The 26,941-nt window shown below is 38.5% G+C and overlaps 2 protein-coding genes across 3 annotated transcripts; one reads left to right on the top strand and one right to left on the bottom strand.

Annotated features, from left to right (window-relative positions):
* Window positions 1–17: 17 nt before the first annotated feature.
* On the bottom strand, window positions 18–23,441 carry nme9 (NME/NM23 family member 9). 2 transcript variants are annotated; one of them, XM_042001795.1, is made up of 16 exons: window positions 23,235–23,441; window positions 23,083–23,140; window positions 22,699–22,802; window positions 22,553–22,624; window positions 21,969–22,085; window positions 21,074–21,158; window positions 20,847–20,929; window positions 20,653–20,745; window positions 19,928–20,082; window positions 19,423–19,619; window positions 19,039–19,183; window positions 18,853–18,957; window positions 18,322–18,473; window positions 18,068–18,212; window positions 16,876–17,138; window positions 15,199–15,349 (listed from the first exon to the last, which is right to left on the bottom strand). In XM_042001795.1, exons 1-16 carry the CDS (start codon window positions 23,265–23,267, stop codon window positions 15,282–15,284), a joined length of 1,875 nt encoding a protein of 624 aa, XP_041857729.1. In that variant the 5' UTR covers window positions 23,268–23,441; the 3' UTR covers window positions 15,199–15,281. The 2 variants fall into 2 exon arrangements, with proteins under 2 accessions (XP_041857730.1, XP_041857729.1); XM_042001796.1 differs by lacking the exons at window positions 15,199–15,349; window positions 16,876–17,138 and adding an exon at window positions 18–76.
* Window positions 2,527–15,698, top strand: smarcal1 (SWI/SNF related, matrix associated, actin dependent regulator of chromatin, subfamily a-like 1). The gene is made up of 17 exons (XM_042001794.1): window positions 2,527–3,186; window positions 3,265–3,601; window positions 3,756–3,806; window positions 5,062–5,322; window positions 5,410–5,460; window positions 5,547–5,730; window positions 5,936–6,086; window positions 6,811–6,972; window positions 7,106–7,171; window positions 7,336–7,476; window positions 8,413–8,631; window positions 10,797–10,867; window positions 11,077–11,179; window positions 11,407–11,589; window positions 13,997–14,097; window positions 14,317–14,413; window positions 14,545–15,698. The coding sequence occupies exons 1-17, from the start codon at window positions 2,938–2,940 to the stop codon at window positions 14,743–14,745; spliced, it is 2,628 nt and encodes an 875-aa protein (XP_041857728.1). The 5' UTR covers window positions 2,527–2,937; the 3' UTR covers window positions 14,746–15,698.
* Window positions 23,442–26,941: the final 3,500 nt, after the last annotated feature.

Genomic DNA, 26,941 nt, shown 5'->3' with positions numbered 1-26,941 from the left:
ATGATTCCTGGGACAGCTCCCAGACGCCACACGTCACCACCGCGCAGTGATGCAAGCAGCCAACTCATCACTCCAACTGTGGACAAATACACAGAAACATGGTTTATTTGTTGTTTTTCACGATACAAACAGGGATATCAGTGGTCACATCAATGCCTTTGCTCTGTTTTCAAAGCGAGAGATGCTGAATGCCTAGAGGTACATTTAGACCTGAGTCAGACTTTAAAACGTTCAGTCACTGATAATTTCCCCTTAAAAATGTAATATAGTTAATTCAAAAGCCTACATAGATTTTATATTAATTAAACTCATACATGTAATCTATAGCGCAGCCTTAACAGCTGACCAAATCAAATTGCTCCAACAAAAGGTGTATTCTCTGTGTTTTGTGCAGTTTCTTTTATAGGCTGGAAGTAATTGTTGCCGTTTATCATCATAGACTACAGTGAGAACTTTAGTCTCGTCTCTGAAAACGTTCAATTTCCATTTTCAATGTAAGTGAAAAGGAATAATCTTTCAATGTGTGTTGTTATTCAGCAATAAAAGCAAATAATAGCTGAACCAACAAAAACTAAATGGACAGCGTAGGACAAACCAACTTCAACATGCAGAATCTCTTAAATCGCTACAGCTCTATACACAAAACTATCTAATCAAACTATTCCTTGAAGAGAACATTTTTATGAATTGCTACTACAATTCATAAAAAGGAAGCATTGGAACTTATAAGGATTTTCATTGATAACTGATCTCATCTGTTCAGTTTATTAATTAATCAATGTCAGAACTAATCATTCCATCATCATTTCTTACTTCCAGTTCTATACAGAAAATTACTACATGATAAAATATCAATAATATTTTTGGTTTTGGTAAAGCATGAGCACATGGGAAGTTTTGTTTTTGCTAATTAAGGTATAGCCATGTTTACTGTTTTATGCTGTTGTGGTAACTGTGTCTAATCCTAAGTATATAATAATCCCCTCATCAGTATTGAAACTGAAATACTGTTTGGTAAAGGTGCTTGGTTAATTTACAGAAACAATACTGAACACTTTAGAGAGAGCTGAAGAAAAGATAGACACAGAGGGAAAGCAATTACCGGACTAGTCAGGGCACCTGTGTTATTTGACTGAATCGATGAAATGAACACACCTGTGGTGGTACTGTGTCAGCCAGCAGAAGTGTGTCCTTTTATTCATCAGAATTCACATAAGACTGCGATCAAGCTAGTGGCCATGGGGTGAATATTAAATGAATTGCCAAAATTAATGTGACATGCTACGCTCTCACTCCTGCTGGTTTTCTATTCTGGCAGGAAATTGCCAATGATAGCTCTTTCATCATATCTCAGGTGCAAAGGAGAGCCTGATTAAACAGATAGTGAAAACAATCCAACCATGGCAGCTGATCATTTTGAGTTTCTAGAAAAAACATCAGCCATGAACCAGGATTATACTTATGTCTACTCAAAGAAACCAGCAATTAAATAAATGTTCAGGACTGTTACTTGATATCTTCATCTTCTCAAAATATATTTCAGACAGTCCTACTTTACCTGAAAGTTTGTTTTGCTTTCACCAATATACCATTCCATCTATACATAAAACTTATTGCCTGGAACCAGTGTTGCCTTGACTCCCAACATCTTTTCAACTCCTTCCTTCAGCCCTTGGTATTTTTCCAGCTACTCGTGTTCCTTCTTCTTGATTTTGTCATTGTTCAGGATTGCTACATCTATCCCTACTTCTACATCTTGTTGACCAGTGGTGTCCAAAGTTGGTCCTCGAGCGCTGCTGTCCTGCAGATTTTCCAATGTTTCCTGCTTCAACATACCGGACTCAAATTAAATAGATCCAACAGCCTATTAAGTTTTGCACAATGACTCACCAATTTGAGTCAGGTGGTTTTGGAGCCGGGACACATCAAAAACCTGCAGGATTGTGGCCCTTGAGGACCGGAGCTGGACACCCCTGTTGTTGACCATCACAATATCCGGTTGATTAGCCACTGCCAGTTTATCAGTCTGGATCTGGAAATACAAGATTTTAGATCTGTAATTTTCCCCAGTGACTCAATGCAGATGTTCCTGTAAGCTATTCCAGCCACCCAGTTATGGCGCTGTGTGAATGCTGTCTTTTTTTGGGAGGTTACTGTGGGATTTTCTTTTTCTTCATAAATCAGTAATATTGGTCACCCTTTATGTCTGTATGTAGTTTTACAAATATTTAACCAAAGCTATATGATATAAAACACAATACCAAGTTTGATGACATTATGTCCAATTATACAAAAAACATACAGTTTTATTCATTTCTTGAATAATAACAGTTTTGGACATAGGAGGATTGTGCCCGACAGCAGCGGCTGGTGTTACGTGATGCTTCTCTCTCCCATATACACTTCCAGTATTGTTCAGTCGCAGCCCTGTGTCTGTCTGTCTGTCTGTCTGTCTGTCTGTCTGTCTGTCTGTCTGCTTAGTTAACAGTCTCCAAAAGAGAACTTGCACGTGGGCTTGTTTTCTTACGTCACATCCTGCGCGGCAGAAACTGAACCGTTCAGAGTTGTCAGCTAGCGAAAAAGTTCGCATTTAGTTTCGTACTAATTCAACTTTAGATCACATAATTGATCTCATAAATCGCCTAAAAATGAATGCTCATCTTTATATAAGACCACTGTGATGCTGCCGAAGATGTTTAGTTGTTAAACTTGAGTGCTGGCGATCTGGCTAGCCACATTAGCTGCTATCTTTAGCAGGAGTAAGACAGCAGTGCAGATAACTTGCCAGCAAAGTGTAAACCTCGGGATCCCGTGCGTATACATGTGTCACTTGTTAACAGGTAACTATATATTCAGGCTAGCCAAGATTGTGATTAATAATAACAGAAATTTGTTTTAGTTAGCTTCAGCTATTACTCAGCAACAGGGTTCCTCAATATGTCTTACCAGCTGACTGCAGAGCAGCAGCGAAAGATTGAGGAAAACAGACGTAAGGCTTTAGAGCGAAGAGCCCAAAGACTTGGACAAACTATAAACAGCAATAAGCAGCCTTTAACTGGCTTCAGTAGCACTTCAGAGCAAGCACAGCTCCCTAAACAGAGTTTTTCCTTGGAGCAACGACCAGTTCAGCAGCAGTCTGGTAAACCCGATCAAGACAATCGTAGTAACTCTGCTTCGTCTAGACAGGTGAGATCTGTGCTTACATGCGTGGAGGGACGGGATCTTTTACATTGTTGTAATCAATTGTTTCATGTTTATTTGCAGATAAAAGTCACTGGCCTTCTCCCTCAGACAACTCAGCAGTTGATCAGCCCTGTCTTATGTGGAAGTATCAAGTCAGCTGAGGCCAAATCTAACCTCGCCTCCAGCAGCTCTGGAGGTGCAGTTAGCTCCTTCTACAAGCAAGCCAGTAAACCTGCACAAGTTCCTACAGCACAGCTTTCTTCAAATACCAGCACTTCAAATGCACCACCTGCAAAAAAGCCTGCAATCTCTGTCAGGGGAAAATGCGTGTCTCACACAGACAGTCGTTTCAGAGTAGAAGTGGGCTACCATGCAGAGCTTATTGCCCTTTTCAAATCAATCCCCTCTAAGAGCTATGGTAAGTGGCTACCACTGCAATCTTGGAGAAGACAATCACAAACTTTCAATTTGGGTTAAGGCTGTTACATTGTGCACATCAAGAATATCTTTTTAAAGTGCTAATTTCAACATATTTCTTGTTTGGAATAATAAGATATTTTTCTCTGCCTTAGATCCTGCCACAAAGACATGGAACTTCAGTCTAGAGGATTACAGACGACTAAGTAAGAAAACACTGCAAACATTGCTACCAGATGAAACTCATTTACTCTTTTTAAGCAAACTGAATTTAAAGGCCTTTTTTCTGATATTTTCCTTCTTCAAATCAAATCAAACTTAATAAAACACTTTTCATAGAAAAGCAGCTCAAAGTGCTTTATTTAATAAAAACAAATTTTGAATATATTAAAGAAAAAACAAACACCTTCACACATTCAAGTATAAAACATCTACTTTTAAGAACACACACCTGATCATACTCTTTCACACACATCATCTCACTCACACCCACACAGTGCACAAATACAACCCCCACCCCTCTCTACACAAACATAAACTCGGACTTCTAGTTTCTGTCTCTTTAACTGAGACATCAATATTAAAACATAACTGGAGATAAACAGTTATGTATATGGAGGGCATCACCATAGGAACACACAGATCAGCTGGGGCGCACACCGCAACCCCAATGTTTTAAGAGCAATGTGGGAATAGAATCTAAAAGGCAGGTTGTTAATAACACTTTTTTTTTGTATAGGCCTTTCTAACAGTCCTCAGGTGACCAAAGTGCTTTAACAAAGATAAAATCTAATCAGGTTGCTGGCTTTAATTTGGGTTTGAACAGTGGTCTTTCTGTGTGGCGTTTGCATGTTCTCCTCATGTATGTGTGGGTTCTTTCTGGGTACTCCAGCTTCCTCTGACAGTCCAAAGACATACATGTTAGGTTAGATAAACAGGTTGCTCTTGTAAATGAGACTGTGCGTCTTAATAGGACTGCCTTTTTTAAATAAAGGTTAAAAAAAATACACAAGAACAATGCTTCAGATATGTTAAATCAACGTTTTGTTGATGTAAAAGGCTGGATCTAATAGCATCAGTTTTAATTCTGAAGTGGTCTGCAAAGTCCTCACATGCAGTGTCTGATACTGTCATGGAGGACTTTATTTAAAAAAATAATTAGTTTAAAAAAAAAAAAGAAATTTAGGATTGTTTTTCTTTTGTGTGATGAGGTTTGAAAAATGGAGGGTTCTTGCCTGTTTTACTGCTTTGTAAATGCTGTCCCTGAAAAATCTCTTAAATAAATGGTTAATTTAGTTTTCCTCCATTTTCTTTTTGCTCTCCTGCAGTTCCTTTTTATTTCTTTGATCCTAGTTTTAACTTTTACTGATTTAGTTTTAAGTGTAGCATCGATGGCTGACTTCAGTTTGCTGTTAAAATGATCTACAATAAATAGGTAAAAACCCTTGTACAATCTTGCAGTGGAAGAGGCAGCTACCATTGCCTCTGTGTCTTTGAAGCCTTTGGATGGAATGGAGGCGGTGGACGTTGCTGCAGCCGCCAGCCGACCTCGTGACAGTGCAGCATTGGCTGCATTGCTGAAACTGTGTAATGGCTGGCAGAAACCTGCAGCCACTTTGCGGGGGCAGTGCATCCTATTGTCTCGGACAAAGTTTGAGGTTGACATCCTTTACCATGTTGACGTCATTGCAGCCTTTAAGCAAATGCCAACAAAAAACTATGGTAACAGCAACTTCTTGATTGATCTTTTTGTAATTACTTTCGTGACTTTGGACATAATAATCTTGTTATTTTCTACTTGCATTACAGATGTGACCACAAGAAAGTGGAGCTTTTCCCTTGAGGATTACAAGAGACTCAGTAAGTAAAATCATTTTAGCATAGTATTGCTTTTTATCTCTGCTACACTTGCCATCTTGTCTCACTGTGCTGTGTTCCATACTCAGTGGATCTGCTTAGTGGGATAGCAGCAGTGGAGGTAGAGCCTCTTCCCAGGGCTGTAATCCAGGCTTTCTCTGCCAGGTTTGATGGGACTGAAGCCAGGTCTTTAGATGTCTCTGAGGCAGACCTCTCCAGCATCGACCCCACACTCACCTCCAGCCTCATGCCCTTCCAGAGGGAGGGAGTCAAGTAGGTGTTTCTAGCCAGCCAGTAATGATCTCTCTGCACAGTCTGGCCACTAACTCAGTACCAGGTGACGGTGTGTCATTTGTAATAATCTCAGCCTAGTTCAACTTCTGGGATACTTCTCAAATCACCATTTGTGTGCCACTTTTATAATGTAAAGTTGTAAATTAAAAGAAGTTTTGATGGAATGATTTTTACTTGTTTGCAGTTTTGCAGTGTCTAAAAGGGGCCGCATCCTCCTGGCTGATGACATGGGCCTGGGAAAGACGGTGCAAGCCATCTGTATAGCAGCGTACTACAGGAATGAGTGGCCATTGTTAGTGGTGGCTCCGTCCTCTGTACGGTTCACCTGGGCTGAGGTGAAAACACTCAGATATTAGCTGCTCACCTAGAGGGTTTCATGTATGTCCCCTCAGGGAGATGGGACCATATTCTAATCATTATTTTAGCATTTAAGCATTTGGCTTGTGGCTTTTCTGCATCTTTGTCTAAACGTTCAGATATTTTGAACTGATAGCAGCACAATGTTCAGATTTCAGTGCCAATGTCAAATTTTATCTTGTATATCTGTGTGTCTTAGGCGTTTGCTACTTCTCTTCTTTGCTTAATTTTGTAGCAACATTGTTAGACGGATGTAAAGTTGCAGTTCAGTTTTTAAGAAGCTTCACTTTGCTTTGTTTCCACTGCCACAGTGGTCTGCTTTCGAAATAAACATTTAGGATCAAGTACAGTTCCCTGATCAGGAGCTGAAATCCAAGAATGTAGTTTCAGGATGATGCTTTAATAGACTTGACTCGTATCTGTGCTGGTGGTCTTGTGCTTATTGTGATGAAGCTTGGGAGCTATAATTTATTGATTTTAAAGCTGATTTTAAATGGTGCACAAATGAGTTTTCAGGAACATTTTGGCCACAGTAATCATCACCTTGAGCTGTCAATGACTAGTAACAGCCGACCAGCTGTAAGTCACAAAATCTGCTATTAAATATTTCCAGTGGTGGGAGTAAATTAAGTCAAGGCCAACTACACTACAGTTACTATGAGGTGCATTGTTTCAGTATATTAATATCATCCATGCCTGTAGGCCTTTCAACGCTGGCTTCCCTCCCTGAGCCCTGACAGTATCAATGTGGTGGTAAAGGCCAAAGACAATCTGCGATCTGGTTTGGTAAACATCATCAGCTATGACCTGCTGAGCAGGATGGACAAGCAGTACTCAGCAAACTCCTTCAATGTTCTCATTATGGTGAGCTATTATTAAAATTTACAGTCAGGCTTTGGTTCCTAAATTCATAGTAATATCTTTTATTTTGCTTTTTTTTTCCTAATTTGTCTTTACCATGGAAATGTTCTAAATGCATTTCTGTCATTCTGTGCAGGATGAGTCTCACTTTCTGAAGAACATGAAGACTGCTCGTTGCAAAGCAGCCTTGCCTCTGCTGAAGGTGATAATGCACATATTAAAGATTATGTATAATAATTACCTATATTTCTTTCTGTAATTGTAATAAAATAGAAACTTTTATTTGTGTGTACAGCATATAGATACCAACCAGAATATATTCAGTTTTTATTCTGCTGTTTCTTTTGTATTTGTTGGTATCTTTAGGCAGCAAAGAGGGTGATTCTTCTTTCTGGGACCCCTGCAATGTCCAGACCGTGTGAACTCTACACCCAGATTCTAGCCGTTAATCCTACACTCTTTCCTCGCTTCCATGAGTTTGGGATTCGCTATTGTGATGCCAGAGAGGTATTTTACATCTGTAGAATTTTTCTCTTAACACGTGTGATGCTTAATGGCATTAAATTGTAAATACCCGTGCTACAAGGACACCTTGGAAAACATGAACAGACTTCTAAGTGTGGAATTAGCTGGCAGGAATTTATGCTTCCATTACACTGGATAGTTTTAGTTGCTTAACACCAGTGTCTAGTATGTGCATTAGAGTGGGAAGTCAAACTGGTATGCCACCAAGTACATATGTGGTTAAATGTAAGCACTATAAAGCCTGTGTATATCAGTGTAGCGTATGCTTAATTATTATATCTTTCTTATTGCTGTTCTGTTGTGAAAAGTGCTGCATGCAGTGTGTTTTTTTTCAGAGCACTTTGCCTTTTTTGTGCAGCTCATCCAATCGCGTTTCGTTAAGATCTCTGGCATTTTCAGCAAAGTGCTGGTGTGGCTTTTTTCAGGCTGCTGTTCACATTGGAAGCTTACTAACCAGGAAGATGGAAGATAAACATTTTCTAACCTTGGCTGTTTATGATTTGTCCGACATAAAGAAAAAACATTTGTGGGAGGAGATCTGCCGGACAATAAATGTTGATTGTGATATTATTATCCATCTGATGATGACGAAGCTCAGGCAGCCTTTTAATCCGAGTCCTTCATATAGTTGCTAGAAGTTTTGTAAGGCTGATCAACTCCCTGACCCCTCTGAAATGAGAACATCTTAAAATAGTCTTGTTTGATCAGAAACAGGCCTAGAACTGGACTCTTTCAAATAGGAGCTCTTTGGCAAGACGATGGTATTCATTGTGCACACAGCAGCCTCTCCCTGCCGTCAGACTGAGTTGTTATAGGTTGACAATATTAGTGCCACTTACCTCCAGTAGGTGGAAACAATATGATGAATTGATAAGTGTTATGTTTCATCCCACTATCATCCTGCTCTTTCACCTACAGAAAACTTGGGGCTGGGACTACTCGGGCTCGTCAAATCTTAGAGAGTTAAAGCTGTTGTTGGAGGAATGTTTGATGTTGCGTCGCCTCAAATCTGACGTCCTTTCCCAACTTCCTGCTAAGCAACGCAAAGTGGTAACTTTGACCATAGACGGGATCAACGCACGCATGAAAGCTGCTCTGTCAGCTGCAGCAAAGGAGTTGACCAAGAATCATCGCAGTGTAAGTCATGCCTATTACCCATAGCCCTTTTTACCCCCAGACATTTACATTTTCCCTTGAGCTATTTAAAAAAATCCTCCTGAATCACCTCACAGTGTATTCCTCACAACATCCTTAAAGTCAAATTACAAGAAGTACAATAACCCAGAGATTAAGCCAGTGTATTACTGATGCAGCAGGACTTGCATGAATAATAGAAAACTGTAGCATTTGCACTGAAAGATTGAAACAAGACGGGGGGGAGGGGGGGTCTTTTTAATTTTTAAAAATGAATAAGTGCTGAAAATGGCAAATGATTTTTTTAGATGGCTTACAATTTAGATTAAAAGTTAAATGTCAAACACTCCAGATGCAGTTAAAAAAAAGAAAAATATGGTAACTATACCCTTGTTAATTGTATTATTAAGATGCTAAGATTTGGGATTGGAACTCCATGTGACAGATAAATTTCCTAATACTCGTGGATTTATATTTCTTTTTGATTGAACAAAAATATAATAATGATAAAACAGCATCTGTCAAACATCAGTGCTGTAGGTTTGAGTTACATCACCCATTCTACATTCAGTTTCTCTAGATATTCTTGGACATTTGTAGCCATTTCATTATCTACAATGTAGTGAAGTTGGGTTTCCACAGAGCAGATTTCTTCCTTTGGGTTGCTTTGATAGCTCTTTACTGTCTTCTGTTGTAGTTTGTGGCTCTTTTGCTTTTAATTTTGTCTCCAGCCAGTAAAATGCATGGTTGAGACCAGGTGATCCGTTCAGCCAGCTGCAGAATATTCCTCCTCCTTTTCCTTCAGAAACTCGGATCACTTCCACAGTGTTGTTGCCTTTGCTACATTTGGCTGAATCTGAGCAGATGGCTGACTGGCACCGTTTACATGTTACCACATAATAGATCATAGTCATTTCTAGCTGGCTTATGCACTGGTTATTTAAAAGATAAAAATAATAGTGGACCTCCTGTATTCCTGTATGCTTCAGAATTCTTTAGGCTGCTTCTGCAGTACCATTAGTGCAGGGTTTCTCAATCCTGGTCCTCAGGGACCACTGCCCTGCATGTTTTAGAGGTGTCCATCTTTAACACACTTGACTCAAATGAATAGCTTGTTAGTAGGCTTGCAAAGAACTTGACAAGCAGTTAAATGAATCTGAATCAGATGTGCTGGAGTTGGACAGAACTAAAACAAGCAGGCCAGTGGTCCCCGAGGACGAGGATAGAGAAACGCTGCATTAGTGTATATCAGTTCCAGATGAACTTGTGCATGCCGAGTCACATATCAGATGATGCTGTACACTGTCCACAGAATGCTGTTTAAGATCAGGTCTGGATTTTGAAGATGTTATTTTGACTAATTGTAGTTTGGCCTTTCTATACTTGAGGCTTATGAATAGTTTTGCATTTCATGGTGAATCCTGTTTGCTGTCATCTCTCTAAGATGATGATATGTTTACCCCCTGGAGTTTGTTCCTCACTTGGCTAGATGCTGTAAAAGGGTTTTTCCTTACATAGAAACAACCTTTTTATTTTATTTATTTTTTTTTTTTTTTGATGTCCTGGCCTTTTTTATGTTCCCAAGCTTCACCTGTGTGCCATTTTTTCCCCTCAATAGCAAGCTGTTGATTTCCTTTTACGTTTATGCTCCTGGAGAAAAGATAGATAGATCTGTCTATTTAGAAGCTGTAAAACCCTGTTCCTATTTAGGATATAAGTAATAGGATATAAGCTGCCTGTATTTTAAGCTCATGTTCATTATATTATTATAACAACTTGAATATGATTTGGTAAATTGCCACATAAAAACAAGCAAGCATTGCAAAAATATTCAGTGTTTAAATATTACCAGGCCTAATTGACTGTAACTAAAATACAGCAGTATGTTCTGCTCATAATGAAAGCTCTGTGACTAAAAAAGCATAGCAGATAATATTTTGTTTAGCTGAAGGAAATCAGATTTCTGGGTTTTGTTCTCTTCACACGAGGTTGGGTTTATACAACTCCTAATACTGCAGTCCAGCCTTATTTGACTCTGATGGGAGTGAGTTGCTGAGAATGATTGTGCATTATCACAGTGCTCACCAGAGTAATGGCAGTCCTATCAAATCATCAAACAGAATCTGCTGTCAGTTCTTATCTCATGCTGTTCCTTATCTCTCTTTCAGAAAATGGAGGAGAAGCAAGCCCTGCTCGTCTTTTATAACCACACAGCTGAAGCCAAGCTACAAGCCATTATGTAAGTACAGACCCTCTAATGGTGGGGATCAGTGGGTCCAATCAGTTTAGGTTTGATGGGTACCAAGATTGAAACCAAAAGTGATGCAATTTATTTCGCCAGGATGTTGTGATTGAGGCTGATTTGAGAAAACTCAAAGATTTGACATTGAGTGAATAAGTCGGCGTCCTCCTGTGAAACAGTACTATATGTTGCTCTGCTCTTGTCAGGGAGTACATCACAGACATGCTGGAGTGTGGGAGAGAGAAGTTTCTAGTGTTTGCCCATCATAAGTTAGTCCTGGATCATATCACCACTGAGCTGGTCAAAAAAGTAAGATGTCCATTTTACTTAAACTATTTAAACAAGTGCAGAGGATAAAACAATGACAGAAATATGCCTTTAGACTTTTTCAACCAGTATCAGTAGATCAGATTATTATAAGTTTCATTATATGATCATTACAGTACTTCAAGTCTAAAATAATTGTTTTAAATGTGTCGCTTTAAGGGAGAAATTTCAGACTGAAATATGGAAATTGCCGCCATATCTCCCAACAGAATGTCAGCTTTATCCGTATTGATGGGGCAACTCCGTCAGCGGAGCGACAACAGCTGTGTGAAAAGTTTCAGTACTCCGCCCAGAGCTGTGTGGCTGTACTGTCCATCACTGCAGCTAATATGGGTGTCACCCTGCACTCTGCAGACCTGGTGATCTTTGCTGAGCTTTTCTGGAATCCCGGGGTAAGTCATGGAAAGTTGCTTAAATTCTAAGCTTTTTAAAACAGTCCCTATAAATGAAAGTGGTAACAGGAAACAGAAGCTTTTTCCATCTGTTATTTGAAAAAACATAAATATGAGAGCCGACTTATATAAGCCCCAGAGAATAGTATTGTCCTCTTCTGCAGAAGTAAGTTCTTGCCTGCATTTTGCCCACTGGTATATTTGTTTTCTGGCCAGCATTTGGACAGCAGAGGATTTTTCCTGGCACACAACCAGTACAGGTTGGTTGCGTGCAGTGTTTTCCTAATTTAAAAAGTTTGCTCTGCATCACCATCAGTAGAAAAAGTTACTTGCAGGTGCTGTGGTGAAAGTTAAAGGTACTTTGCTGTGCATCACTGGTCCAGCCTGAAGGTTGAATTTGCTGGAGTGGCATGTCTCTGATAAAGTAGCAGCTGTTTAAATTTTACCTCACTTGGGAGTAGATTTGGGGGCGGCAATGGCTCAGATGGTCGAACAGGTCATTCAATAACTGGAAGGAATAACTGGATTCAAATTCTGCTTCCTCCCCATCGATATTATTGTGTCCTTGGGCAAGACACTTCACGCACTTTGCCTCCAGTGTTGAAATCACTGGTGTAAAAAATGTGTGTGAATGATCGATGGTTGTTTACGTTGGTGCGGTTTGGCGGCCAGGTTTCCATTAGTCTGCTCCAGGGCAGCTATGGCTACATATGTAGCTTACCTTCACCAGGTAGAAGGGGGAGTGACTAAATAATCCATTTACTGTACAACACTTTGGTTGCCTTTAAAAGCACTATATAAATCTAATCCATAATTTTATTTTTTGGCATTTATTTTTAAATGATTTGATCTTTTTCAGTCCATTGCCAGTCTCATGGGCATTTGCATTTTTTTAAGGTCTTATAGGGGCAAAAAAAATTGTGTTTTACTGCAGGGTTTGCTGTTGTGCACTGCCTGTAGACCAAAACAGTGTCATTCACCACATCTCCCTCTACCACTTCTCCCCACCCCCAACTCACCTCGTCTAAGAACAAATGTGCGAAGTGCAAACACACTGAGCAAAACCATATCACCATTTTGTGGAACATGTCGAAGTAATTTATAATGTTTATATTGTTACTGTCCAGGGGAAGAGCTAGCTCAGAGTCTAAATGTAGCCTCTAGCTTTTGCAGTGTTCTCCTCTTTGGAAATATAAGGTCAGTGTTAATCTGGGTTAGGTGCCTTTCTTTTTCCACCAGTGACCGCAGTCCGTTTTTTAGAGGTAATGTTGGATCCTGGTCATCTGCGGGCGAACGTTTCATTCTGCTTGCTGCCATATAGCTTCGAAATATGAGCTGTGTTTTAGAGGGAGAGAGGTCCGAGGGCTCAGAGAGGAGAGAGGAGGCAGCGATTCACATGACCTCACATGACCTTACATGAATGCGCTGCTGGACCGGCTGGTGAACTCGGTGCTGGAGATCAACACAGAGAGACTGTGTGTGTGACATCATGTGTGACTCTAGATGAAATTACACCCCTAGTTTTTCAAATCAAATCAAACTTTATTTATAAAGCACTTTTCATGTCACAGGCAACACAAAGTGCTTTACATGATTAAAAACATTTATGCATATTTAAAATAAAACAAGCCTTTACATACATCAAAGTAGAACCACCAATAAAAAGTCATTAAAATCTTTCACACAGTCGCACACACACGCACACACACACTCACCAAGCAGCCCCCCCATATTGTACAAACATGACTAATTTCTGTCTCCAAACTGAATTTTTTAAATTCCTTCAATCTAGAAATGATGAATTTCCACTTACTGCCCCTTTAAAGCTCTGTAGCTCTTGTCACATCACACACACCTAGGGGTGTGCTTACTTTCATGTGAATTATGTCCTTTTTATTCTAATTATTAGAATAAAAAATGTAAATATCACTTGTTTAAGTATCCAAAAGTAGCATCCTAAAAAAGTGTTGTCTTTAATATGTTTAAAAATTACACCAGACTTCCATGGTACAAAGAATTCAGGTGAGACATTTCCCAGAAAAAAAAAAACCAATATGTGGGCAGACCTGAAGTGTGTTAGTCTCTTCTACAGCTTCTATAAGCCTCCAGTTAATTATGACAGGTAAAACAAAGCTTTCTAAAACTGGGGTGTAAAATGGAAAAAAAAAAAAATTATGACCACACTAAGAACCTGTTACTCATGGACTTGGCACTTTGCCACAGCTTTATTTCAACAAAAATATTGTGCTTTCTTTTCAGCCGGTAACCATGTGAATTATAAGCTTAAATGACTTTTCATTTTATTGATACATTTCCTTAAGTACTCTGAACCTTCAGGGGGTCAGTGTAACTTATTAACAGGAAACACTTGAGTTCAGTGGAAAAAATGATCTCTTTTTTTCTGTAGGTTCTCATTCAGGCAGAGGATAGGGTTCATCGTATTGGACAAACCAGTAATGTGAACATTCACTACCTGGTAGCCAAGGGAACTGCTGATGATCATCTGTGGTATGTGTTATTTAGGTGGAAGTAATGCACGACTGAACAACAGGGATCATTATGTGTATTTAGACTATTTCCTCTCAAATTAATCAGTTTTACACTTTTCACTGTCACTGAACCAAAACTGGGTGAGTGAATGTGGGCTGACTGATATGCATATTGTGAGAGACATTAAATACAACTGTGTCTGCCATATTGTAATAATTTATTTATGTAATTATCCAGGCCAATGATCCAGGCAAAAATGAATGTCCTGGAGAAAGTGGGACTGTCTGAGTCAAACCTCTCAGACAATGCTGTGAACGCAAGCTTCCACTCAAAGGTAAATTCTATTTGTGTAATTCTGTCACATTTTTAGTTTTATTTACATACAGTGGATACATATGTAAAAACAGATTTGCATGAGTTTTGCTGTGTCAGTCTTGAATCTGATCATGGTTTGGATTTGCACAGGATCCCAACCACGAGAGCATCATGGAGATGTTTCAGAGATCTTTCTCTGCAGATGATGACATGGACGAAGCCACCTTAATGGAGGCTGCAGACGACTGGGAGGACACTCCGCCTGAAAATGTGCCTGCTCAGCACAACACTACCAAAACAGTCAGCCAAAGCCCGAGCAAAAAGACCCTGAAAGACTATTTTAGTAGATGACTTGAAAAAGTTACATTAAGAAATTAGATTAACGCCATTTTTGTTTCTTTATTGGAGTAGGCCCTTCCATCATCACTGAATTGCATTAACATATACTTCAGTTGTTTTGTGTACGTGTATATTTGTGTGTGTAGGAGGTAGGACAGGAAGGTAGGGGAACTGGAGCTGGGCCTAAGTCGCATTGTAACCATTTTAGTAATAAATTAACCATTTACATTCTCAGACACTTGACAATAACGCAATGTTTTAGGAATTATCAGATGATTCTGTGAACAGAGACTAATCATCTGAGCTTTTTGGTGATTATGTGAGTCTGATTTTAGTTGTTTAGCTTACAGCTGCTTGTGCATGCCAAGGCAGACATCAAACTAGCTGTATAAGTATTTGACTTTCTTCCTACAAGTACTTCATCAATGCAATACCTTTTAACAAAATCCACAAAAGGCATCAACGTCTTTATGTTTCTTATTTATTGCATGATTCATAAAATGAGAGGCACGTGTTTCCATAATTATTGACGTTCCAAGTCTTCTGATTCAGTTAGTGATTTGGTCATCACTCCTTCCTGTTACTGGACTGTAAGGATTTGAATGATGTGGATTGTCTGTAAAACAAAGGAAAATAAAGTTGGCTCCTTTGAATGTTGCTGTTGTTAACTAACACCACAGCTTTATTGTACAGTAGTGGCCTACAGTCACTCAGAAAAGGGTTGAAGAGTTGAATGATTCTATTTTTAAGTCACACAGACACATTTATGCTGCAGTTTTCCTCCAGATTTAATAAAGTTTGACTTTATTAGTCTTTGTAGCCTGTAGAAGCTACTCTAGCTGCTGCTCGTCACAACATGAATATAAGTGCTGATCTAATCTGTTGATATTTTGATATTATCTGTATAGACATGTCACTTCAGAGGCATGCAAACAGAACTTGTTTTCTGTTAAGGTATTTTTTTTTTTAAATTATATTTTAAGTATGATTGCATTTGCATGATCATCTTTAGCTATAAAAAAAAAACAAAAAAAAAAAAACAAGCAAAATGTATATATTCGCACACCCTTTGACAAGTATCACAGCTTGTCTACATGTGGAGCTTTTAGTTTCCAGCTGAGTCTTTCTTTTTTTAAGGGATTTTGACCCATTTTTCCTGCAAGTCTTTCAGGTCTTTGAGCTGTCCTGCATTCACTGCTTTTTTGAAAAGATCTATTCAGAGATTTTAGACATTTCAGTCGAGGTGCTCTGAGAGCCATGGGAAATGGCTGAAGTGTTTGAAATAATTGTGCTGTAAAACTTTTACTCTTTTTTTATTTCAGATTTCTTTTTATAGTGTGATGTTCGCTTGCAGAATTTGCTTGTATTGAACTGAATTATTTTTTTCATTCATAGAACTGCAAACATAATAAATCCATTTCAGAGCTCAACAATCAGATGATTGTTCTTTTCATCAATTTCTCCAAACATACCATATGGCCAAAATGCTGTTTTTAACTTCTTCAGTCAGCTGAATTTAATTAATCATTGCAAACTTAAGAAGTGATTTTGTTGACACTGCAGGAGAGGCTTTCCTCTAATCCATTGACTTTCCCTGAAAGTTTATCTGTGCAGGTATAGCTGCACAGCAGTGCACAACCACTCAATAGTATAATCAATATCTTGAGGGAATTAAGAAGTCTACTTGGGGTTTGGGTTAGCCATTCTGTCTTATTAGCAGTTCTATTAATTCTTTTTTGGGTCTTTCAGACCTCACTTTGCCCTCTCTTGTTCAGTGTTGTTTCTTAATAATATTATAAAATAAAAAGACACTTTACTGAACAGGCTGTCTTTATACAGTCCTATGTATGTCCACAAAATCTCCCTTTCTCACCTCAAGTCATACCTTCATGTTTATGAAAGTTTTTGGATATTTCTTAGGTATTTTTAGATTAATTTTTTTTTTTTTTTTTAGATATTTCCATAGTGGAAATCTTGAAATTTCTGTGTTTTCATCTGCAGAACTGTCTTACGCTTTTGCTATAATAAATACAAATTTCATTCAAAACCAGACATGCATATATATGCACATATATTTTAAACATATATCAGAAATTAAATATTGCTGACAGAAAATAATGGTCAAACCCATCGTATGATAACCTGAAATGGTGTCGTCAGTCTCTCCATCACTGGTGGGCTCTGCATCTGTACTGATGTCACCAAAGATAAAAGAGATCTTCTCCTCAGCATGCTGTCCACTGGAGGAGCCGTGAACTGAGTTATGGAGGATGTCAGCAGCAAAGCGGGCCCTCAAAGACTTTGGGGATGTTTCTTTAGCTTTCTCAGGGTCTGTAGGGCCCATCATGGCCCTCCACTCCTCCACTGCATTTTCCTTAGTCAGAACGAGCATCATACAGGGCCCCCTGAAATTTACCACAATTGGATGTGTGTGTAAAAGACAAAATAATAATAAAGTGGAAATATAATACAGTGGTTGCAGTGATATAGAGGGTTTCAAATGTTCTAAATCCTGTAAAAATGAGTGTTAGTGCCACTTTTTTTTACCTCCATTAGGATAATAAACACTGTGCCTGCCTTTATAAAAATAAGAACTTAACGCTGCGCCACAATTCCTTGTGGTTGAAACATTCAAAGCTATGGTCAATTAAATAATCATACTAACTGGGATTCATGTACAATAAGTTTATGTGAGAAACCACTTTTCATATAACAACAATGGATTAAACTTTTTCATTTATGTTTTCTTTCTTTTTGTCTCTTATAACCAGCCTGCTAAAGAACTCATATTTTCCCTGCCTTGCATGAAACAGCATGGTAAGAATCCGCAGGGCTCCGCAGCTAATGCTATTCTTGTGGTCAATCCTTGGAACAGTCATAGGCTTACTTGACAGCACAACTGTTTAAAGTCTTAAAGCATTCTCTTTCCCAACCTCCTGATGTCATGATGCTCTCCAAGAGGAGAACTTTTTAAAACATACCCTTTTACTTATTGTTAACAAAGTTGTTACTCTCAAGGCGAAACTGAGCTTATATTAATGTATAGATTCAGGCTGATGTGCCAATCTGCAACCATCTCTCCTCTACGTAGTGTCCAAGTGGTTGTATAACAGCCGAAGGAAGGGGCTAATCGGAGTGGAAGATAACTACAATCTAGATGTGTGCTTGAACAAAGAATGAAACTGAGATGGACTTTAAGGCCGTTAGCTTGAGGCAGTTTTGAGTCTAAGATTGAAAAATTACAGTTAGAAGTGCAGGTAAAACTCGCAGTGGAATAGGGGCATGTCTGCTGTCAGTTTGCCCTGCTCCTGTGGCTAAATGTGGAGACACTAACCGACACATGAATTCCACCAGCTGGCTGAAGAAAGGTTTCTCTCTGTGCTCCTTGTAAAACTCCTCAGCCATCTCCCTTGACAGCACCATCTCCTTCAGCTGGGTTACAGAAAAACCTCTGCCACGGATCTCCTCCAAAATCGTCTCTGTTAAAGTTGAGAGAATAAATTCTGAAAATGACTATATATTTTTTTTAAAAAGTAAATAAATAAAACAAAATAAATTTGAAAATGTCTTTGTTCTATAAGACCGCACCACTGTTTTCCTCCATTACATCCGGTTTGATTACTGCCAGTGTGCGCTCTTTAGGGAAGAAGAAACGGATCTCTCTTTCTGCCTCTTCAGGGCTCGCGCTGCCATGCAGCTGGTTGATGGGCTCATTCTCCACAGCAAACTGGGCCCTCAAACTAAATAAGAAGCAAACAGAAGCCTGTATTACAAGAGTGATTAAACTATTAGGCCACCTTTGTATTTAGTAGTAATTATTTAATGGTTTCCAGAAGTTTTGAGGATGAAAGGTGCAATTTCAGGGATCTCGATTGCCATTCTGCTAGCTGATAATTTCTACTTCTTTTTTGTCTTTTTTTTTTTCTTTGGTGATTGAAAAAAAAAATCAAAACTTTATCCAAACTTGGTGAAGGTGAAACAGAAAGGTCTAAATCTGACAAAGCTAACAAGCTGTCACAAAGATTAGCAGTGAAAGGTCCACGGCCTATCTTCTGCTAGTTATACCTGTGACCCTGAGCTCTCCTTTCAGCTGCCGAATGAGGCGGACTCATCACTCACCAATCAGGAGTCTCTTTGGCTTTATCAATATCCGGAGGACCAAGAATGTTCTTCCAGTGATGGACAGCCCCTGTTCTGGCAAGAGCCAAAGCTAGCACTGGACCACTGTAATTACAAGACATATTCAATAAACATCTGCAGTAGCACTATGATCCATAGATAAATTACAGAGCAGGTCAAAGTTACCTCATCATGCTTCTTAGCAGAGTAGGAAAGTATTCTTCATCAACATGTTGGAAATAAAACTGTCTGACCTGCTCCTCTGACAACATCACCTCTCTTTGGAGGGAAACTGTGAATCCTGACTTCTGGATCTGGGCCAAGATCTCATCTTCAAGATAAAAGATATTGAATAAATAATCATATTGTAATTTCCCCGGTCAATGCACAAAATCTACTATACTTCATAAAGTTTGACCTTTGCCTTAAAGAATACAGAATGCATTCACTTTACCCTTTTGAAGTAGGAATCAAGTCAAAGATTCCACTATGTTAAAAAAGACAGTGATTTAGTGTATTTGTATTTGCACACGTGTGCACTTGCGCTTGTGCTTTTGGCTTGAGCCCCACCTCTGTTCTCCCTGGCAACGTCAGGCCGGATAAGAGCCAGTGTCCTCTCCACACGCTCTTCCTCCCCATCCTGTTCCATTACTGATGCCGTCCTAAAGTTGGGGAAGAAGAAGGCGAGCTCCCTGCTGGCCTGGTCGCTGTCCTCACTACCATGCACTGCGTTGAACAGTGTCTCTGTGCCGTATAGTGCCCGCAAGCTGCAGGAAGCCGGGGAGGGAGGAAGAAGAGAGGACCAGATGGTTGCTCGGCTGGTGCTCAACCAAAGAGAAGCATAATGCTTGGGTGTGTCTGATCAAGCAGGCGAGAATGTGCTGTTCATTCCCTGTTCCAGACTCTGAACTGAGATTGTTTCCCACTGTTGCAAGCAACAGTGCAGACATCAAAGTCTGCATTTTAAACAAATGCTTTCTTTTAGAAAGACAATGCAATCATTTTATAGTATGGGATAGATGCCCTTGCAGTTCTTTTCCAGAATGGATCATATGTATAACGTCCAGCAACTAACCTTTCTGGCTTTTCTTGCCTGGCTTCCTCTATGTCTGCTGGGCCAATGAACTCACGCCATGCTGGTATAACACTGGCTGAGCCCTCTATGTGAGAAAGTACCAGAATATGGGAGGGACCGCTGGACATAAACTGCACCAAGTCTTCAAAGCAAGCCTGAAAACCACCAACACATACAGGAGACAAGAACAAATACATATACTAATGCACTGAAAAGATCAAATCTGAAAACCTTTCTTATAAAACAGTAAAGCATCTAGATAATTCAGTAGAACTTTACAGATAACTTCACAAAACAAGACAAAAAGGTTATGCATATTTTTACAATTTACAGAATACTTTATCTGATCACTTTTTCATGTATGCATTAATCTCGAGAATTTTTGTATCACAACTTACAGCACATTAAGAAAAAAAAAAAAAAAAGAAAAAAAAAGCTGCTTATACTACTCTATTATTAGCTCTGTGCAAAAATGCAGGTGGAAGTCTCAGATACTTTAGAAAAATTAAATATTTTTTGCACTGCAACACCTATAAATATTAATATGTCAGCTGTAAAGTCTCACAAACATTAACTGCACCATCATCATGTTACCTCAGTTTGATCTGTGCAACTGCCTTTTAAAAGCAAAGTTCTAACACTGATTTTTGTTATACTATATGTGTTTTTTTTTTCCATTGTTCTGTACTATGGGTCTGTGTTTAACTTTAATCTCTATGCCATACCTCTGCTGCCTTGTGCTGGTAAAAATCCCGAGCCTCAGCCTCAGTCAGTGTGCGCTCCTCATGTGCGAGGATCTCAAACCCAGCATCTTGAACCTAGCCGGGGGAGTAATATCAACACAATGATTGAATGTCAGCTGGAAGGCTTGAGACAATCTTATCTTCTCAGAAAGTGAACAGTGTTAGTCTTTGTGTACCTTCATTATGATCTCGTTTGCCTTGCCGTGAGCAACAGCATCTGGTTTAATGATGGCAACTGTGTAAGATTTACTGGCAGGAACTGCAGAAGAAGGGATGAGATAGGGTGATGATCAGTACTATTAGAAATATGCAAAAGCTTCACCAATAAAAAACGATGGTAACAACAAATCTGGCAATAATGCCATATAAATCAAAGATTGACTATATGTTGCTTTCACAGTACCAATTATGCTTTCCTCATTTTGTGAGTGCTGAGGAGGTTCAGCCTCTTCTCTATTTTCATTATCCACCAGACCACCATCTTTTACCTGACAGGCACAATAAAACATGATTAAAAAATAATGCTTAAAGGTGAGAGCCAAGACTGAGGTGTGTAAACATTGCAGTTTGTCTGTCAGCAATATTTTACTAAACTTCCATATAAATTTCATGAAACCTGACTGAGATGTGACTCATCAAAAAAGAAAAAAAAACGTGGCAGATGTGGAATACTTTGAAAAGATGCTAAAGTTCAATGCCCTTTTCAATATGCTCTCATTTAGTGCACATCTAGCTTTACTGATAAATCTCTAATTATCTGGTCATTAAAAGTGTTACAAACAGCCTCTGCATGCTGCTTCAATATTCAGCAGTACAAAATCCAATAACAGTTTGTCACACATGATAAGGTCAAGCAGTAAAAATGAAAAGTCAATACATTTTCACCAGGAAATGTTATTTTTGCTTGAAATGTGGCTTTCAGAAGCTCCTCGTTAAACCAGCCAAATTAGATTATTCAAAACAAAATACATCTAAACAGTTAATTGAATGTCAAAGTAGTTGCTTAAATTAGTTTCTGTTGATTAACTAATTGATTAATTTACTATTAGGCCTTTCTTCAGGGGAAGTCTTGACATTAGGAAAAGCACATTACAGTAAAGATAATGATGACTGATTTGCATGTAATTGCTCGATTGCTACGGCAATTATATGTAGTGCACTGGTTTGTCGCTGTAATGGGAAAGCTGTAACTGGAGCAAAATCATTGTTAATGTTAATGTTATTAGTAGCACCTGTGCTTTTAACAAGTCACAAATTTGTTTCAGCAGCAATACATGTTTATGTTTCTCACTGCTCACCACTTTGCGTTCACCGCCTTGTTCCAAAACCAGCTTCTCTTTGGCCAACTCCTCCACAATCATCCTCTGAAGCATAGGAGCATTGGCCCCGTGTAGCACAGCCACCAGGTCCCCACCCTGTTCATTTAACACAAACCTAATCATGTTTTCCATTTTTCTATTAAATATAAATAAATAAATATGCCACACAACACTGATTTACAACAACAAACATGATCAATCAACAAAGACTAGGAAAAAAACCCAGTGAGTAAGGAACATGCTCACAAATAAAGCTAATTCTTAAAACAGAAAAAATACACCTTTGTCAGCTTACAAATTTAGTCTTTGTACAGCTTATGTGTACAACTTATCATATTTGTGTAAATTTGTTGTCTAAATAAGAAGCTGGTTAGACTTTAGTAGCATGTATTGATTACTACAAGAAAATGACAGTGTAATATCAAGTGAAATTATAATTTAAAAAACATGAGATATCTAATTACTTATATTGAAATATGAACACACAATTTAGGTCTAAAGACACAACCGCACACGCACCCACACCCACCCAACCACACACACACACACACACCTAGACTTACCCCATAAAAGAGGAATGTGGGTTCACATTTCCCTCGATACATCTCCAAAGCATCAACACTGTCTGCCTCGGCCTACATCACATGCCCAAGTTAAATTTTTGGCTTCAGTTTGAAATTCTTTACATTTTATCTCACGCAGGGCTTACTGTGGCAAAATGTAGAAGGTCATCACTCAGTTCATTCTTTATTTTTCGTAGAAGACTAACCACAGCTCGACAGGGTCCACACCATTGTTGGTATACATCTACAACTGCAAAGACCAAAACAGTGTATGTGTGTCCATGAAAGAGAAGTGAGAAACAGAAAGAGAGATAGGTTGATACACTTAGATAACTTGGATAACTGCTGTTATCCTGGTGAACACAGTGGGGCAGCAAAGTACAATATATTACAACAATTACAACGATTAATTAAGCTTTCTATTCGTCTATAACAGGGGTCTGTAACCTTTACAGTCTAAAGAGCCATCTTCCCATCAGCTTAGCTAAATAAAACTCGTTTATGTCACACCACAACTCTCTAAATCTCACCTGTTAAACCTTTAGTGTTGAGCATTTCCTCCCATTGTTCCTGGTTTGTAACAGACGTCTGATCAGGGTAAAAGGAGCAGATATAATTACAGCTAATAGAAGTAGCCCAAAACAAAGAGAACAGCAGAGAAATATTGCTGCGTCTAACTAACCTGAAGGCTCGACTCTTTCTTTTTGCCGGCCATTTCATCAGTACAAAGAAAAAAATTATATAAAATTATTTCAAAGAGAGAGAGAGAGAGAAAGAGAGAGAGAGAGAGAGAGAGAGAGAGAGAGAGAGAGAGAGTCAGGAAAAACACTGTTGAGTAAGCTGCGATGTAAAATGCTAATATTTTGAAAATTTCATGGACCTCCAATAATGATTGTTTTGTCCCTCAGTTGCTAAGCGACGACTTTTTCCGCTTTCCGGAGTAATAACCGGATGTTGCTCTGGTACTACGTTACCATCGTATATTGTTAGCTTAACGTGTTACCACTAGTTTACTCCATGGCTGGTCTTATTCTCTGTTTTGTCTCCTATAGTTTAATGACACGGTGAAGTGGATGCAATGAAGAGCTGCTTAGAATAAGAGTGCACAACTCTTTTCTGCTATATCCCTTTCAACTTTCGGACTCCTCTATTAAAAAAATCTGTTAATGTCCGCCAGGGGTCACTGTTGTTAAACCCTTTCAACACAGATATATGCCTCAAACAAAATAAAACACTGAACTTATTTGTGTTCAGTGACTTGTCTAATCACTGTAAATGCACCAAAGTGGAGCCACCTAATGCTATAAAGAGGAAAGATGAAGTAAAAAGGCCAAGTAAAGATGAAACAAGATAAATGTGACAAAATCATCAATGACATCTAAAATTAGCTTTTTATATGACCACAAAAAACAAAACAAAACAAAACAAAAAACAACAACAACAACAAACATTTATTAATGTATATGTGGTTTCACTACAACTGTTTGACATTTGGCTACACCGCAAGGGTACATGGCTTTTCTTGTAGTAAGAATGTTTTGTAATAATAATAAAAAAAAGCCACTTGCCAACCTTCCTTTCAGTGGTTAATGATTATGTCTAGTGTAATTTGCCTTTCACTAGACTCTTGTGCTGTATATACTCTGAATACTCGGTTCTGTATGTGGGTGTAGCACAGATGTGACAAATATTATTTGTGTGTCCATTCTGTATGTGAATATGTTATCTGTTTGCAGAGACTACACAATGAGTCGGATGAAAAAAAGGAGCAACTGCAGTTTGAGCTTTTATTTATCAGATTTATTTTGCAATTTATTACACAAACCCCAAAAAAACTCTTATCAGGGAGAAGGAAAATGCTATTAATGTTATTATTGTTATGATATAACATTGACCCTGGGTCTCAATACATACTTTCACAGGAACAACAACAAAATCCATTTTCTTCCTTCTTTAACCCTCTGTTGTGATTCATGTGTTGTGGCCCTGGAGTTGCATTGTTTGTTGCCTTTGTCTGTGTCACTGACAGAATAAAGTATTAATTGCATATAAAGCAGCTTATATGAATATACATACACATACACATACACACACACACACACGCACGCACACACACACACATATATATGTGTGTGTGAGTGCGTGCGTGTGTGTGTGTGTGCATGCTCTCTCTAATACAGTAATACAGATTATAGTTGTATAACAGATCAAAAGTTTTAAAGACATCACAGTGGCCTTTAAATGAAGATCCTCAATTTACTGAAGTTTATTACTTGAAAGATTTATATCTTAATTGAGATTGATCACATATGTTTTTTTTCTTTTACTCAGAATGCTAGGTTGATTGTAGATGTAGTTTTCTATACTATTATATTCATTTCTGTATGGACATTTGTTACCTGACGAGTCCAGTTTTTACAGTTGTGTAGCTCATAATGATGCCTTGATCTGAATGTATAAAACTTTATTTATTTATTTATTTATTTATATGCTTGTTAAAAATGCAATCAGTAGAAAAGAAGGGGAAAAAGAAACATGGAGCTCTGCTGCTTTTATAATTTGTGCTATCCTGATGCCTTAGAGGTTGTCCTCCTACTGTAACATTTTATTTGGAATTGAAATAGGTCTTCCAAAGAACTCAGAGACCTCCTTTGCATGCTCTTCCCACATGAATTTCAATGAACTGTTGCACTTAAGCAGTTCAGCTCCACAGCATTCTGCCTCACAAAGTAAGCCCAGAAAAACAACCCTTATGTCTGAAGTAATTTTGTAAAAGGACAAATCACAGTGCACTGTGACAGTAAGTGCGGTGGAGAACATAAAACGAGACACAATAAAAGAAATTCCAGGGTGCTGCATTTTATCCCTTCTGTACAATTTATTTAGCTCCTTCTGTGCTGCTTGTATGACATGTTTGTATTTGCAGCGCAGGGTCACTCTCTGAGTTCATTTCGCATCCAGATGGGAGCGACAATCACCTCGCTCCATCATGGCAGCTGTGACAAGGTCTTGACAAAGTCCTTTCCTATGTAAACAAGATTCATTCGCTGTGTAATATGCAGTCCTATGTTTTTGTGTTACATTTCATCAGAGAGATACAGGGAAGAGATTGTTTTTGGTCTATAAAGTCAATGACACACACTGATTTGATGTTTTTGTCTCATGTTCTCCATTGAACCACTGACCTCTTTGTCATCACATGTCATCAGTAATGACTGCTGTCACCTGCCTGCAGCTAAGACAAACAGATCTGGAAAGATGAACATGACCGTATGGTGCCAACAATGAGAGAATATTGTTGAAGGGTGTTTAGACAATATGTAGCTGTCTCTTTCAACACTGTGAAGCAGAAAACAACATGACATTTTGCTCTTATGCTGTAATCATTCCTCAAAATCTGGTTGTATCCCCTTGTTTGTGGCTCATTTATGTCCCCAATGCAGTTACTGACAAACTGTATTTGTCCACTTAAATTAGACTTTTTTGTATTTCTTGGCCTCAAAACATTGTGTCTGATAAACATCAAATAAACTATCATGAATCCAACAGTGCTTCACCACTGACTCTCAGCTAAATTCAGAGAAACTCTTTATGCAGGATGTAAGAGTTTCTGCCACAGGCTGTTTGTTTGACAGATTTTGAAGGTCTTAACTTGAATTTGGTTACCATATTGATGTAAGATGCTTCTGTGTCACAATACAAGCCATTTCCTAGCATCTCACTAGACCCAAAGTCCCTTAAACTTGGTTTAAAAGAAATACACTTATAATTTTCCCTAGTGGGTTCTTGTTAATCTCTTCTAGATGATGACAGTGGATTTGTCGTTACTATGTGGCTGAAGATTAATCTCCATTAGCAAATCTTAAGCACAGAAGTCATGTTTAAGCCTTATTAAAGAACTCAATTTGTTATGTTTATTTTTGAGAAAATGATTCATCCTTCCAACTGAAAGCAGAAGCCCATAGGACTTAGATCTAATTATTCAGAAACAAATGTACAAATTCCCAGTCAGTCTTCAGTGTTGTGCTTTTTTTCTTTTTCTAAATGCCAAATATCTTAATTTCTGTTTAATGTTTTGGATTTTTGCTGCAGGGCTGCAACAAATATTTTTAAAAACAATTTAATCCATAATCATGTATTTTTTTTTAATAATAATTATTAAAGGCAGCTGAATTTTTGTGTTCTTTTTTTTTAAAGCACAACAGAAACATCATTGAAACCAGCTGCCTAAACAGCTCCTACATATAAATACATGGTATCGGTCAGCATGTCTACTCTGATGCACTTTAGGTTCTATCACCTTTCACTTGTCAGTTTTCAGCTGTTTCTGCCATGGATTTTTCTGTACCACGCAGGCCAACTTTAACTCTCGATTTAACTATTCTCACA

Source organism: Melanotaenia boesemani, chromosome 12 (assembly GCF_017639745.1).
Source record: "Melanotaenia boesemani isolate fMelBoe1 chromosome 12, fMelBoe1.pri, whole genome shotgun sequence".
Classification (NCBI taxonomy): Eukaryota; Metazoa; Chordata; class Actinopteri; order Atheriniformes; family Melanotaeniidae; genus Melanotaenia; species Melanotaenia boesemani.
The sequence above is the reverse complement of the archived record's forward strand: the minus strand, read 5'-3'. Positions and strand labels throughout refer to the sequence as shown.

Bases quoted from the DNA above. Each gene is read 5' to 3' on its own strand.
- smarcal1 (XM_042001794.1), top strand. From the start codon at position 2,938: ATGTCTTACCAGCTGACTGCAGAGCAGCAGCGAAAGATTGAGGAAAAC. The intron at 5,323-5,409 runs GTAACAGCAACT...CTTGCATTACAG, and splicing joins AATGCCAACAAAAAACTATG to ATGTGACCACAAGAAAGTGG. The intron at 8,632-10,796 runs GTAAGTCATGCC...TCTCTCTTTCAG, and splicing joins TGACCAAGAATCATCGCAGT to AAAATGGAGGAGAAGCAAGC.
- nme9 (XM_042001795.1), bottom strand. From the start codon at position 23,267: ATGGCCGGCAAAAAGAAAGAGTCGAGCCTTCAG. The intron at 19,184-19,422 runs GTGGGGCTCAAG...TTTATCTTGAAG, and splicing joins CGTTGCCAGGGAGAACAGAG to ATGAGATCTTGGCCCAGATC. The intron at 17,139-18,067 runs GTTAGTGTCTCC...GGTAAATTTCAG, and splicing joins CTGGTGGAATTCATGTGTCG to GGGGCCCTGTATGATGCTCG.